The following is a 15,082-nucleotide window of genomic DNA, read 5'->3' as shown; positions in this document are numbered from 1 at the left end:
AATTAGCCATTTACTTCCCACCTTACACTACAAGGGCCAAAATCCCGGTGACTTAGTAATTACCATCAACTCACACTTAAATTACTCTTATTACCCATCTATACAATTTTAACCGTGAATCACAATACCAAAACTTAATCGAGTCACATATCTGGTACTAATAATTTCACACATTAACCACACTCATTCATCGATCAAACAACAGATTACAACCACCATAGTTTCACCAACAGCAGATTCAAAACCCAGACCCTTCGAATCAACGTAGTCGTGCTCCATCACCACCAACCTTTCGAATCCCTAACAGACAATATACCATCAATGAGCAACCCTCAACCAATATCTCATTCAAACAGAGGTCGAGGTTCTTACCACTCTTCGATACCAATTAGGCTGAACCAACAGTTTCTCCCTCCTCAAAAATCTCCAAAACGTAGATTCCATGATCCTCACAGATTTCAACTTAAGAAATCGAGTTAGGGTTCTCAATCTAGATCAAAGTAGAAGCCTCACTAAGAAGCAGGGATAGAATCCAGCTTACCAAACGAAGAGAATAAGCTGGTGGCGCTCACGGTGACGCTAGGTTGGCTCACGCGCCGGCGGCGGCGCGTGCGGTGGTTCTGGCCGAAGATAGAAGTCGGAGCCATGGGGTTTTTGGTCAAAGGAGAGGTGCTGACTTCATCTATGGTGGTCGTGTAACTCAGACATGGCTAGGAATTGAAAAACGATGACATGCAGAGTCTCGGATTCCGGCGATGTGCGTTCAGCGTTTTCCGGTGTCGGAGTTTGAGGCTATGGTTCGGGCTTTGCTCTCTAGGGCTTGGTGCTTCAATTTCTGGTAGTGGTGGTGTGAATTGGCGATTGGAAATAGGAGGATTAACGAAGGCAGTGGTGTCGCAGTTTTTGGTGGTTGCGTGTAGAGGCTGCCGACGGTGCATGTCAACGGTAAGGCTCAGGCTTGGGTTGGTTTTGGATGCTGGATCGATTGGTGGTGGCGGTTTTGCGAGGTGGTGGCTGGAGATGGAGTTCTCCGATGATGGCAGAGAGAAGAAGAGAGAGTGAGGTCGGGGGAGAAAGAGAGAGATGCGGCCGAGAGAGGAGAGAGGGAGAGAATGGGAATCTAGGGTTTTTCCCTTGCCAACTTTCTATTTATACTAATGTCCGTGAAATACCCACTTTGCCCTTGCGACGAATTACAAAACTCCCCTAGCTAATTGCTTTCGGTTTTTGGGGCTCGTAACTTTTCTTTTGTTCGTTTTTTGTCGGAAGCTTCCTAAATTAATTCTTGACTTCGTCCTAGGCCCAAAACTCGATCTCGTAAATATCCAAAATCCAAAACGTCATCCTGGGACGAGACGCCCCTCCTCCTACAACGTCATCCTGGGACGAGACGCCATTTGGGGACTCCAATGCTTTGTGGCAGGACATATGTTAATGATGAAGATACCTACCCCAGGAGGCATCCTCACCATCAGAAGCGATCAAGAGCTCGCGAGACAATGCAACTCCTTGACTGTCGCGAGGGGACATGGCAGACGAGAGGTACTCCTAACTTCAGACCTACCCTCTCCCTCCGACAAGCCCGATGATCCAAGGGAAGATCCCGAGACTCCAGACGACCGCAATACACGCAGCAAAAAGAAGGACGATAAGCGCAAGCTCAAGCACCCGAGACCAGATGCTTTGGAAAACCTGATCTCGGTCTCCATTTCCAATACACATCCAGAAAGAAAAGTTAAGATCGGGTCCAAAACAGATCCACAGTTCCAAGCGGAGCTAATCGCCTTCCTCAAGACCCGACAGGAAGTGTTCGCATGGTCGTATGCCGATATGCTAGGGATATCGCCAGTCCTGCTCACCCACAAACTCACCATTTCACCAGATGTTTCCCCAATCCGATAGAAAAGAAGAGCGTTCACAGAAGAAAAATACAAAGCCATCCAGGCCGAGGTCAAGAAACTCCAAGACATCGGGTTTGTCAGGGAAGTCTCCTACCCGACTTGGCTCTCCAATGTTGTAATGGTAAAGAAGCCCAACGAAAAATGGCGCATGTGTGTCGATTACACCAACTTGAACAAGGCTTGCCCAAAGGACAGTTTTCCCCTACCACGAATCGATCAGCTAGTTGACTCCACTGCAGGCCACAAGCTCCTTAGCTTTATGGACGCCTTCTCAGGCTACAACCAAATCGCTATGGAATCCTCAGATCAGGAGCACACATCTTTCACCACCGATAAGGGTTTGTACTGTTATAAGGTAATGTCGTTTGGTCTAAAGAACGCCGGGGCCACGTACCAGAGACTGGTTAACGCCATGTTCGCAGATCATATTGGTAAGATCATGGAGGTATATGTGGACGACATGCCCGTCAAAAGCGTCACCATTGAAGACCACATCAAGAATCTGGGCATCGTTTTCAACATCCTACTCCAATATGGTATGTGACTCAACCCAGACAAGTGCGTGTTTGTTGTACTGGGCGGCAAATTCTTGGGCTTTGTAGTCAGCGAGAGGGGCATCGAGGCCAACCCTGAGAAGGTGCAGGCAATTCTCGATATGGCACCACCAAAAACAAGGAATGAGGCCTAGTCCCTCACTGGGAAGGTTGTCGCTCTCGCCCGATTCATATCGCGCTTAACCGACAAGTGCGCCCCATTCTTCAAGCTCCTCAAAAATCACCATACCGAAACGATCAATTGGGGACCCGAGCATGACAAGGTTTTCCAGGGCCTCCGAGACTATCTGGCGTCAGTACCCACTCTTTCCAAACCTATCCCAGGAGAGGTCCTGTACATCTACCTCGCCGTATCAGTCACCGCTGCCCTGGTCAGACGAGAGGACAACAATGAACTGCCAGTCTATTTCACCGGCAAGGGGTTCAAAGATGCCGAATCCAGGTACTCCGATATCGAGAAATTCGCCCTCGCACTCCTCACAACCGCCCGGCGATTACGGCAGTATTTCTAAGCACATACCATACATGTTTTGACCAACCAGCCTTTGAAACAAGTCCTCCAGAAACTAGAATCTTCGGGAAGGTTGGTAAAATGGTCTATCGAACTCGGCGAGTTCGACATTCACTACACGCCACGTACGGCCATCAAAGGGCAAGCCGCTGCCGATTTCATCGCTGAGTTCATACCCCGAGAAGATGTCGCATCCTCGGACGAGACTGTCTTGGAACCCCATACCACCCCCACCTGGACTCTTCACATCGACGGATCGTCCAACAGTAAGCTCAGTGGTGCCGGGGTAGTCTTGACTGACCCAGAAGGGAACACATAGGAGTATGCGCTACAATTCAAGTTCAAAGCCTCAAACAACGCAGCCGAGTACGAAGCGCTGATCGCCGGCATCCAGTTGGCCAAGGAGTTAGGAGTCACGAAATTGGCAATCTTTAGTGATTCCCAACTCGTCGTCAACCAAGTCGGTGGCGATTTCCAAGCCAAAGAGCCACATCTATCCCACTACCAATCCCTCGCCAAGGCTTTACTCCAGCGATGTCTCACTAACCATACAATCGCCCTGATCCCCCGGGCACAGAACAGCAAGGCAGACGCTGTCACCAGGTTGGCAACTTCGCCCCCAAACACCGATATGGGAGACCTCAAGCTGGAAACCCTGGATAAGCCAAGTATTGATAAGCCATTCTCGGATATATTCTTGACCGAGAGCGAGCTCCGCCTTCATGGATGGACCCATTTATCGACTACCTCTCCAAGGGTATCGAGCCCCAGGACAAGACTATCGCCACAAGGCTCCGTAGAAGAGCAACGCTGTACACGGTGCGAGAGGGAAAACTGTATAGGAAGGGAAGGTCCTTCCCCCTGCTGAAGTGCATCTCCCTCAAAGAGGGACAGCGAGTCCTGTTATTGCTGCATAGCGGAGTTTGCGGCAATCACGCGGGCAAGAGAAACCTGGCGTTTAAGGCACTATGTACTGGGTACTATTGGCCTACAATCGAGCAAGACGCGAAGCGTATCGCTAGCGCCTGCCTTAAATGCCACCAGTTCGCCAACTCCCCTCTTGCACCATCGGTACCGCTCTCGATCATCATCGCCCCTTGGGCATACTGCCAGTGGGGTCTGGACTTCATTGGGAAATTCCCAATAGCACCGGGTTAGCTCAAATTCACCATTGTCGCAGTGGACTACAACACCAAGTGGGTCGAGGCCGAGGCTTTAGCCACTATCACAGTAGCCAAGGTCATTAACTTTCTGTGGAAAAACATATATTGCCGATTCGGAATCCCCGAGATAATCATCACCGATAATGGTGCCCAGTTCGATAACGATACGCTCAGGGTCTTCGTTGGCCAGTACGGCACACAGATCAGATATGCCTCCCTCGCACACCCACAGAAAAATGGCCAAGTCGAAGTTGTCAATAAGATAATCAAGCAGAACTTGAAAAAGAAGCTCGACGATGCCAAGGGCTTATGGGCCGAAAAACTCCCCGAGGTGCTATGGGCAATAAGAACGACCCCAACAGAGGCCAATGACAAGTCCCCTTTCTGCTTGTCATATGTCACCGAGGCCGTGATCCCTGTCAAGCAGGAGGTGCATAGCGAGAGGGTCGCATGCTTGGACCCACTCAGCAACTCGGAAGGGTTGAACCTCGACTCTGACCTCTTGGAAGAGCGCCGTGAGCGAGCCCATCTCCGGAATATCAACAACAAGCAGCGTATCGCTCGCTACTATAACGCCAGAGTCATGCCTCGCCTCCTCTCCGTCGGGGACTGGGTGATGAAAGAGAAGATGCCAACCCCAACGGGGCTCAAGGCCACCTGGGAAGAGCCGTATGAAATCATCGAGGTCGTCGGACCCGCTACCTTCTACTTGAGGGGAGCAGATGGTATCACCCTCCCACATCCGTGGAACACCCAGCACCTCCGCTACTACCCCAGGTAGAGCAGGGAATCTAGTCTACAGTTTCTGCAACCTCATCGCCTCCCCCCCATGCTTGAAAGCATCAATATTATCTCCCTTTACCTTTCTTAGTCAAATGTATTTTGCGGCTGCCTTCGCACAGTATTGAATGACATGATCTTACTTATGCATTGCATGCTCTCGCAATAAATACAACACTCCTACTCGCCACACCCACCCACTGAATTAAACGAATGCTAACGATTATCGCCTTTCGACCTATGATAGGTCACATTTCTCCTGTCATTATCGCCATAGGCCTTATGATGGCCACCATAACACGCAACAGGCAAGGGCACGTTGTACAACAATCCCAACTTATTGCCTACGCGCTTTATAATGTCAATGCGATATCGCTCACGGCTGGTTCCGCTGATACAGCACGATGCTGTCCCCCGCGAACCCTTGCGCTGCCAGCCGCGATCAAACGAATGAATGAATGAATGTTACGGGATAAGCCAACGAATGAATGTTACGCGATACGCGAATGAATGAATGAATGAATGAATGAATGTTACGCGATACACCAACGAATGAATGATGAATGAATGTTACGCGATACGCCAACAAATGAATGAATGTTATGCGATACGCCAATGAATGAATGAATGAATGTTACGCGATACGCCAGCAAATGAATAAATGCCCCAGCGAATGAATGTTAACGATATGCGATACTCCGCCACCAATGAATGCTCCTATACTTGAATTACATAAACGCTACGCCATAATTCGCCATGAAGCAACTAAATAAATGGTGGCCAACACATCGCCACGAATATAGTTATCACCACGCGACACATCGCGATTCACGGGCCCCTCACATGTAGGGCAGCGACGGCTAACGCCGACGAGATGCCACGTCAAATGAAAACGCTCAATGTCAAAAGTTTGCCACTCGCTATTGATACAAATATCGATATCATACTACACCCTATAATGCGGCGCCCACACTCACACTTCACCGCGGTGACAAGATATACACAATGAAAAGCTCATGCAGAAATAAAGGGCGATAGCACAACGAAAGACGATACATACTCCAAAAGGAATGTTTATTACAAAGGGCATTGCGGCCAATAGCGATACACCAATTGATACTTCGCACAAATGCGATACACAATGACAACATTACACACTACAAAAAAGAATTGTTTTGGCTACACTGGTTAGCGTCGGCGTGTAATTGCCGTGGCGGAAAGTGGACAATTTGCTTCAGCAAATTGACTCCGTCGCAGAGACAAGAATGGTGTACTACGGCAGAATTGCCCCGTCGCATAAATCATATTTTTATACGACGGCAGAACTTCCCCGTCGAATAAATCATAATTGTACACTACAGCAAAACTACCCCGTCGCATTTTTTGATATCAATTGCTACCCCAAGTCTCTGCCGTCGGGTTCTAAACTCTATGTTAGATTGCAAAAGAGAATCAAATCATAAACAGAAAAATAGTCGAGCAGTTTTTCTTTGGGTGACGCCTTCTCTGTTGAATTTCTGCTCTCTACGTGCTTCTTTCTTTCTTTCTTTCTTTCATCAGATCTATGATCGATGAACTATCTAGCGTTTGGGTACTCGAATCCAAAAGTCCCAACTACATCTTCTTTCTCTGTAGTCTCTTGGTCACCCATTCGTTCAACCCTAGATCTCGTCGTTTCAATGAAATCGTTCACAGTTCGAGGCTCGTCTCTGGTATTTCCTATTTCTCCTAGATCTTTGCTCTCTTTGTTTGGCTAAGTTAAATTTTGATTCTTTTACTTAAATCTCCAGCCATCTTTCTGGGAAAACGAAAATCACTTTCACTTTCATCTATTCTACTCTTCCAATTCTAACACCACTTTGTTTCTCACTGTCTCTATTTTATATGATGAGTATATGGCTTATTGAATTGTTCAATTTCTTCTAAAATTGAGGAAATTGAGGGTTTTTCGTACTAATTTTGGTTTATTTCGAATTTTTCATTTCTGCACTCTCAGGTAGAACATACTCTCTCTCTTTCTGCTTTTTTGGGGTTTCTTATTACTTTTTCAATTATCTTTTTCTGGGGTTGATCTCTTGCTTTAGATTCATGTTTGGTATTTGATTATGGGTTTTGATTATACTTGGTTGATTTTTCATTCAAAAGTCCATGAAGCATGCTCATTTGGTAACTGGTGGTTCCAGAATATGTAGTGCAGTTTATTCTTGTACTGGCTTCTTAACATCTACATATCAGGATGGAAACCGTGGCCAAACTCATTGTAGCTAGATATGCAAACCGTGTGTGGCCAAACTCATTGTAGCTAGATATGCAAACCGTGTGTGCCTTCAGTTCCTCGGGGCTATCTTATATCATCCCTGTACCATCTAGACTGAAAATTGGGATTTGAAAGAGATGTAGTTCGAAATAAAACTCGTCTGCTATCACCATTTAGGTTGTATGTTTTGGGATGTGTATATGTAAATATAGTTTCAAACTTTCTACTATCTTCTTCTGGGCACTAGTTTCTTTTGCTTATTGGTGAAATGCTAAGATTAGTATCCTCAATGGGACTTCAGGTAGAGTTTGCAAATTCCCTTCACAGGTAGAGTCTCTTGGTCTTGGTTGATTTTTGCACCTATTTACAGATACAACGGGTAGCGATCTGATATAGATCTTACCTATCTTTTACTGTCATTGAGTTATTTTCTATTGATCAATTCATACTTTGTTAATAGTTTAGTCTCTTCAGTTCTATTTATTAATGGCTGATAGATACATGTCATGAACAATGTAGGTCTACTTCCATTGGTTCTAAGTCCCTTAAGGAGGAGAATACACTTTGTAAGCCTTGGGCCGGAAACGAGGTGTTGCTAGATGAAAATTTTAAGAAGACCTTAGAAGACATCATTAGCTCTTCGGTATGTGGTGTTCTGTTTGTAATGGTTTCGTGTTATGATACATTTTGAAATGTTATAGGTTCCATATGTTGCTGCTATGTTCTCTATCTTTTTTGTCTTTGCACAATCTCTATCTTTTTTGTCTTTGCACAGCCATGTGTAAGTTTCTTTAGTTGTTTTTCACAGTTGAACATTTGAACTTTTGAACATTTGAACTTTTTTGTCTTTTTTGTTGTTTGGATCAGTGAGAGGTTTCTGTAATCATTTGAACTTCGAAGACGTCTTGAAGATTTCTTCTAGTGTAATCATGAATTGAGGTTCAAAATTGATCGTATTGAGTGAATGGTTTTGTATTAGTTTTGGAGAAAGGATGGAGCAAAGCTGGGTTGGTGCTTGTTTGGGGAAAACTCATGGGTTGGTGCTTTTTCTGCAATTTTTCTTTTGTTTTGAAATGTTAGGGCTTTTACTGCAAAGAAATGTTAGGGTTATTATGAATTACTTTTTACAAGCTTGATTTGTAGATATCATTGTGTGGCTGTGAATTTGTACTATTAAGTTGTTGCATTTCTCTGTCAGCATTTACTCACTGCAAACGCAAACTTAATTATTAGAACTGTGGCAATTGCATGATTTTGTTTTTTCTGCCTTTGCTACTATAAATTGCATTTCCTGTACAATTTGTTCGAGCTATTAGATGTTCAAAATTCAGCTGCCCCCCAAAAAGCTTGGTAGTCTGTTAACTTTGATATCTCCTGAGAATTCTTTGAGTAGGTGTTGTATATTTTAGAACATCATCCAGATGGATTTGTAGAGGTTAGGTATTGATATCTCTCCTTGCAATTCTCTGTTTTTCCTTGTTATAGATGTCACTGAAACATTGTTGGTTGAGGTTGATCTTATGGGGTAAGAATGTTCACTATTGCCTTATGGACTAGTTAATTTTGTGTAAAATGAAAAGATCCTCAAGGGGGCAAGCTGAAGTACACAAGAAATATACAACTACAAACAATGAAAACAGAAAGTCTAGAATTATGAGATTGATAGGCAGTTCGTTTCATATCTAATTGCCTCTGGTGACAAACTCATACTGGTACTTCTTTTCCCTCAAAATTTCCATTTTTCATTTGATATAACATTATTTGGTTTCTGTATAGCCCTCAAATATAGTAGATAATCAATTATATCCTTTTCTCCTTTGTATCTGTCTAGACTTGTGTATTAATAATTGTTTTTTTTTCCTTCCCATGTTCATAAATGAAGAGATGCTTCACGAGCATTTGTTTCTGGAAACTTTACAGGTAAGAATGGTCTTATACTTTTTTGGCTGTAAATTAGTTTTGATCACATGCAAGCTTAAAATTCAAAAATGTTTGGAGTTACCTTTGCATTTATCTGTTCTTGGCTTAATTTTCTGATTAATGTATTTTTAGTGGTTTCAAGTTGCTTTTGAATGTTCAGTGGACAAGCAAAAGAGTTGGGTTTGTCTGTTGAAGGAAATTCTTTTCCCGGTGAATAAGGAGAAGTTTTGAATGTTAGTTAGTTTCACTTAGATGTTTAAGCTTGGGATTTAGAATTTTGGAACAATTTGGAAACCTTAGCAGTTACCTCTATATTTCTCTACAAGAGTGTAATTGGATGATTAATTTTCTCTATGGATTTATAGCTGAATGGTGAAGTAAACCTTGACACTATAAGGTTTCAATGTTACAACAATAATGGGATTTGTTTGTTACAGAAACCCAAGGGAGATCCCATGGGGTCAGTTTGGTGCCGATATTGTTGTGGAGTCTACTGGAGTGTTCACTGACAAGGACAAAGCCACTGCGCACTTGAAGGTCAGCTCAGTTTACAATTTTCTTGAATTTGATTGCAGAATGATCTGTTGGTCCTATGTTTTGGTATGTGCATGAATTTGACTGTGTTTCTAGGATTGGGGATCCTTCAGAATTGATATTTTTGTTTCCAGGGTTATTTGAGTGATTTTTAAGTACTGTGATTATTCATTTCTATGTTTTCTTTTAGGAGACAGCTTATGAAACGAGGCAGAAGTCTGTACAAGAAATGAAAAATATGTACTTGAATAGTTAGTAATTCAGTTGTTGTTAGACATGTGGAGAAAGAAAATATATTGGAATTCTAATCCAATTTGATTTTGTAGTGACTGCAGGTTATGTGTGTCAAGGATAGTTTTGGTTGTTTTGGCTGAATTAACACAAGATATGTTTCTAAGGGCCTTCTAATGCCTAGATCGTAATGTTTATTGGTATCTTAACTAAGGTGAGCTGTGGTTTTTTAAATGAAATTTTGAGGCATAACTTTTACATAATCATATACTGCTAGAAGTCCTAGTACTATGTAACTTATACATAGACATGAAGCTATTATTAGGACAACCTTTCTGTTTTGCCTATAGTTGATATCAAGACAACTTAACTTTTTAGCACCTCTCATTCTTCATGAACTTGACACGGGGACATGGTATCTAGTTTCACCATACTGATTACTATAATTCTTCTTTGACAGGTGCTTGTGCCTTATGAAGTTTTTATTTCAGCTCAGGACCGACAAGGTTAATATTGAACTCTAGATGTTAAACATATATGTTTTTTGGTCTCTTGTATCTGTTTCAGACTGTAGCCTGCTATATATTTAGAAGCTACACTTTCAGTTTCTTAAGTAAAAGTTGCTTTAAGGTTTGCTAGTAGATTATGATTATATGTCTGCAATAGGACCCCAAATCATTAGTTGTAGCTTATGTTATAGATAATGTTTGTGCAACTATGTGGTTTAACTGCTATATATGCTAGCTTCCAGTACTGTGATGTAAATTAGGTGTTGGTGGAGGTTCTTGAGCTCATGTTCTTTAAATTGTGTTTATAGGATCTATCTCAAGCAGAGTAAGTGACTCCTATGATATGGTTATGATTTCCAAGATAATTTTAAATCAGTTTGCTTATTGTGTTATTATTCTGTTTTCAGTTTATCTTTGCATATTTCTTTGCTGAATAAAGGAGTGGACAGATATTGTGCAGGTTTAAATCATCCATTATGTTTCACAACATCTTCAAGTTCTTGGGAGGTCCCGGCAAGGCTTATCTTGAAGTATAGGGAAAAAAAACTACCTTGTATTATCTTGTAAACTCATGTATAAGAGCTTCATTTCCTTTGTGACATTCATGAGAAAAATTAACATGTAACATTTCCTTTTCAATATGCTTAATTTCATTTTGTACAGCTTTTATCCACCCAAAAAAAAATATATATATATATATATCTAGCATGCATATTTTGCATGCCAAATTTTTTTTTTAATTCATAAATAAACTTTTGCGATGGCAAAATTGCCGTCGCAAAGCTTTGGTAGTGGTCGGTGGCGTCGCCATGGATATTTGCTACGGCATTTTTCAGTAGCAAAATTCTTGCGATGGCAAGGTTTGCCGTCGCTATTAAGCTTGCGACGGCGCAATTGCCGTCGCAGATACCAATGGCGACGCCCTCAACGACATCGGCGCAATTACCGTCGCCTAGCCGTCGCCATTGGTCTTTTACGAAGGCAATTTCACTTTCCGCAACGGCACAACGCCGTGGCAATTTGAATTCTTTTTTGTAGTGACATATTCATACAAATGCGATACACATGTAACTATCCTCGCTTGTCCTCCCGAGTCCGGTACAAGCTGGCTCCAATCAAGTCTGATTCTTTGGAATTTGAGGAGCTTCAGCAGAAAATTGAAGAGGATTGATAGGCTGGCCGGGCAATGATGGGAAAGACAGGGGGGGCAGTACCGGTTCACCACTCTCCACCGTATCACCACCCGATCTCCATCATTGTAGCCCGCCGCACCTCCAACAATCTTGGTCCTTGGGTTTCTCACTTGGATGGCTTTTCAGTCCCGCAGGGGCACAGATTGCGCAATCCCCAAACGGGTGATGAAGCCGAGTCCTTGTGAGATTAGGCTATAAAGCCCATAACCCAAGATGAGATTAAGCTATAAGCCCAGAAATCTGGAAACACACACCGCCTAAAGGGAGCTAGGAAAAGATTTCATAAGCAGCAGCACAATGATAAACAAGGAAAACGCCATGTTGAAAATATGATCAACCCATCTCCTTACCCCTGCCTATTTATAGGGGAATGCCACCGCCACCAACCGTCTCCTGATGACCAATCGTCCCGTCGCCTTAATGACCTGCATTAATGACAAAGCAACCAATCGACAAAGCAATAAATATATGCAACGCACGGGGAACTATTGCCCAACGATGTCTATTCCCCATAAACTTTTCGCGTCCCAACACCAAGCAGACATTTCAAAAACCAGACCACTCGGTCAAATGTCTCAACAAAATCCAAAGCATTTACAAGAAAAGGAAAACCTATCGCTAGCACAAAACGAAGAAATACAGAGGCTAAGTCTCGCCCTCGGCGCTACGTGCCTGCTCCTCTACTTGATCTCGCTCCTCCACTCCGTCTCGCTCCCCAACATTCTCGCCTTGCACCTCGCCCTCGATATCCACTCAGGCTTCCCGCTCGCTAGTAGTACATGCTCCGGTACAGCCTGCTCCCGGATCACGATCCTTGCACCTCGACCACCACTTGCAGCACTGGCTTGCGATCTCGCTGCCTTCTTGGCCTGCATATCCCGAACCATCTTCTCCTGATCAATCCAGCCGGCAGCGATACCATCTCAGATCGAGTGCAGGGCCCCATCTGAGAAGGCTTTGTTCAACTTCTCCTGAAAGTGGTCTGACCGGAGATAGAGATCCACCGCCTTGTCCGCACCATCCCGCCTAGCCTTGTGAAGCTTGTCCCGATGTGTCTCGGCAGCAGCACGCAAGCGAATGAACTCCTCGGCAAAGTCACTGGCTCGAGCCTGTTGCTCGGCTAACTCCTTCCTGAGCCGCTCCATCTCTGCTTCCCTCTTGCCTACTTCAAGCTCAACGTCTCGCAAGCGGTCAACCTCCATTTGCAGAGTACCAACCTGCCCTTCCAACTCCACCACACGATTGGGAAAAGGAGCCAAACTTTCTAGAGTAGCCGCGCGAAGTTCCAACTCGGCATCGCGATCCCGGACTTGCCTCTCCAACTCTCGCAGGTGCTCTTCAGCCTCGGTAACCCGAGCCCTCACCTGATCCACAACTTTCAGACCATCCTCCGCCCGTTGTAGCCTCCCGGTCAGATCCAGGTTGGCCTCCCTCAACTGGGCAATGGTACCCTCGGCCTCTTGGCGGCGCGCCTCCTCCACTGCGGGTGATCGCTCCAGCTCCATCCTTCTCATGATCCCGTCATCAATTGCTCGCCTCATATCCTCGCGTTCCACCAGGCCTTGGTTTAACACACTCTGCAGCTCACGGGCCCGCTCCCTCTCGACATTCAGCTCCCTCTGCAATCGGGCTATCTCCCGATCAAAATGAGCTACCAACTCGCCAGAGGCATGGTAATTCATGTTCACAGCCTGCATCGCACACCAATGTCAATATACCTACGTGACAGAAATAAGGAACTAGCAAACCCATAACGATACATACCCTCATCAACCTCTCCTGAGCCTCCCGATACCCCAAGCGCGGATCTTCGGCATTCACGCGACTGCGGTCGAGATGACAGTTCCGTAGGTCAGCAACCATATGAAGAATGGCGCCATCAGTAATTCCAATCTCGCCCAGGGTGCGCGCGAGACCCCCGGCAACCTCATCGCGAGAACCTCGAGACCTTTTGCTACCACGAGTATCGATGGCGACACCGACTGGGGGACTCCCGAGACACAGCTGCGAGGCAGTCCTTTTCTTCGACCCGACCCCATCCGTACGGGCGCATGTGTCCAACACTCGGATTCCATCCCCCTCGCCATCCTGGCCATGGGTCCCCGTCTCGATAACTTGGGCAACCCCAACCACGCCCTCTCCAGACTCAGGTTGCACCTCAGGAGCTTCGGCAGTCAAAGCTGTCTTGCTAACAGCCTAGCTGGTCACCTCCGCCTCCCCACTGTCAACAGTCCTCGCCAAAGACAGCATCTAGCTGTTCCAACATTGCGTCTTGCACCAGTCGAGCACGGGCGCTGGTATTGCTTTGACGTCGCTCCACCTCTTCCAGCGACTCCTCAACGGAGATCTCCACTTCAACCGTGGGCTCAGAGGCCCGAGCCACGTCACCAAGATGCACCCCTCCTGCCGAGGCCTGGGGGGATTGTCTCACCACTTCCCGAGTCTCGGGGGACTGACGCTCCCCAACATGCACTTGAAGGCGCTCGCCCGTTTCACCCACCTGCATTCCCCTGGGGATTTTGCGCCGGTCCCCGAATGCCCCGAGCCTCATGCCCCTCGACACCAGCTTCCTCCTCAGCTCGCTGGTTGAGATACTCCAGCACTGTATCGGGAAAACTCAGATACACCTCGTCAGGCAACAACATGTTCACCCGATGATCAGTTATGCGCCCATTATCCGGCAGGTCCACATCCACTTGCCTCGCCATCTCCGATTCTCACAACAACCCCTCAATAATGGTAGCGGGATCGACATCGGCGTACGGGGCGTCACTTTTGCTAGGGCCTCGTTCGGCATATCCGTTGCAAAATAAGCATACAACGTTAGCAACGCCATAACACGGTACACGATCCACAACCACAAGAACAACAAAAAGAGAACCCCTCACCGGGAAACCTCCCCAACTCAAACCTCTCGTATATCGGGAGCCTACACAGACGATAGAACCCCCTCGTCCCCTTGAGAAATGCACCCATCACCCTCGCCACACGCTTCCGCTCCAGCGTGGTCAAATCAACCTCCTGCCTCACTACGATGCAAAAACACGCTATTAGAATACACCAAAGGCAAAAACCCACCAAAAATGCATTCACGATACTCACAGATGGGTTGGAAACGGGTCGGAGTCCGATGCACCATATCCGGATTCTGCCACCGGCCTCCTACCAAGAAAGGCCTCCCCCGACAACGCGCATAAATGTTTGACCGCAAGTCCTCGATAACAGCGCGGCCGCGCGCCCTAAAATTTACACATCCACTATCGCCGGCTTTAGTCGAGTACTGCATCTTGAACATGGAATTAAACTCGCCGATACTGGGACATAACAACCTGCTAAGCTTCCATAGCAGCAACACTCCCATTATTTGGCTCAACGCAATGGGCGATAGCTGCCCTACCGATATATTCAGGTAGGACAACAGATACTGCAACTCCTCCGGTATCGGGAACGTCAACCCACACCTGAGCTGATATTTGTAAAAGCATACCCACCCCAACTCGGGGTGGCTAAATATTTCACCATCCCTCAA

At 45.7% G+C, this 15,082-nt stretch overlaps 2 protein-coding genes across 5 annotated transcripts; one reads left to right on the top strand and one right to left on the bottom strand.

Moving 5' to 3' along the window:
* The first annotated feature begins 6,070 nt into the window (after nucleotides 1-6,070).
* On the top strand, nucleotides 6,071-10,812 carry LOC133733086 (uncharacterized). 4 transcript variants are annotated; one of them, XR_009857487.1, is made up of 5 exons: nucleotides 6,071-6,621; nucleotides 8,652-9,086; nucleotides 9,524-9,623; nucleotides 9,947-10,065; nucleotides 10,312-10,812. XR_009857487.1 is itself a non-coding variant. In XM_062160697.1 (5 exons), the coding sequence occupies exons 1-4, from the start codon at nucleotides 6,481-6,483 to the stop codon at nucleotides 9,992-9,994; spliced, it is 318 nt and encodes a 105-aa protein (XP_062016681.1). In that variant the 5' UTR covers nucleotides 6,071-6,480; the 3' UTR covers nucleotides 9,995-10,065; nucleotides 10,312-10,812. The 4 variants fall into 4 exon arrangements, 2 of the variants coding, with proteins under 2 accessions (XP_062016681.1, XP_062016680.1); XM_062160697.1 differs by having other exon boundaries at nucleotides 9,049-9,086; nucleotides 9,956-10,065; XR_009857486.1 differs by lacking the exons at nucleotides 9,947-10,065; nucleotides 10,312-10,812 and having other exon boundaries at nucleotides 9,524-9,910.
* A 1,664-nt stretch (nucleotides 10,813-12,476) lies between these two features.
* On the bottom strand, nucleotides 12,477-14,261 carry LOC133731107 (uncharacterized). Its single transcript, XM_062158562.1, has 3 exons — nucleotides 14,054-14,261; nucleotides 13,318-13,718; nucleotides 12,477-13,244 (listed from the first exon to the last, which is right to left on the bottom strand). Exons 1-3 carry the CDS (start codon nucleotides 14,259-14,261, stop codon nucleotides 12,477-12,479), a joined length of 1,377 nt encoding a protein of 458 aa, XP_062014546.1.
* Nucleotides 14,262-15,082: the final 821 nt, after the last annotated feature.

This window comes from Rosa rugosa, chromosome 2 (genome assembly GCF_958449725.1).
Source record: "Rosa rugosa chromosome 2, drRosRugo1.1, whole genome shotgun sequence".
Lineage (NCBI taxonomy): Eukaryota > Viridiplantae > Streptophyta > Magnoliopsida > Rosales > Rosaceae > Rosa > Rosa rugosa.
This window is presented reverse-complemented; position numbering and strand designations above follow the sequence as displayed.

Bases quoted from the DNA above. Each gene is read 5' to 3' on its own strand.
- LOC133731107 (XM_062158562.1), bottom strand. From the start codon at position 14,261: ATGGCGAGGCAAGTGGATGTGGACCTGCCGGATAATGGGCGCATAACT. The intron at 13,719-14,053 runs GTGGGTGAAACG...TGACTGCCGAAG, and splicing joins AAATCCCCAGGGGAATGCAG to CTCCTGAGGTGCAACCTGAG. The intron at 13,245-13,317 runs GTATGTATCGTT...TGTGCGATGCAG, and splicing joins CTCAGGAGAGGTTGATGAGG to GCTGTGAACATGAATTACCA.
- LOC133733086 (XM_062160696.1), top strand. From the start codon at position 6,481: ATGAACTATCTAGCGTTTGGGTACTCGAATCCAAAAGTCCCAACTACA. The intron at 6,622-9,048 runs GTATTTCCTATT...TCATAAATGAAG, and splicing joins CAGTTCGAGGCTCGTCTCTG to AGATGCTTCACGAGCATTTG. The intron at 9,087-9,523 runs GTAAGAATGGTC...TGTTTGTTACAG, and splicing joins TGTTTCTGGAAACTTTACAG to AAACCCAAGGGAGATCCCAT.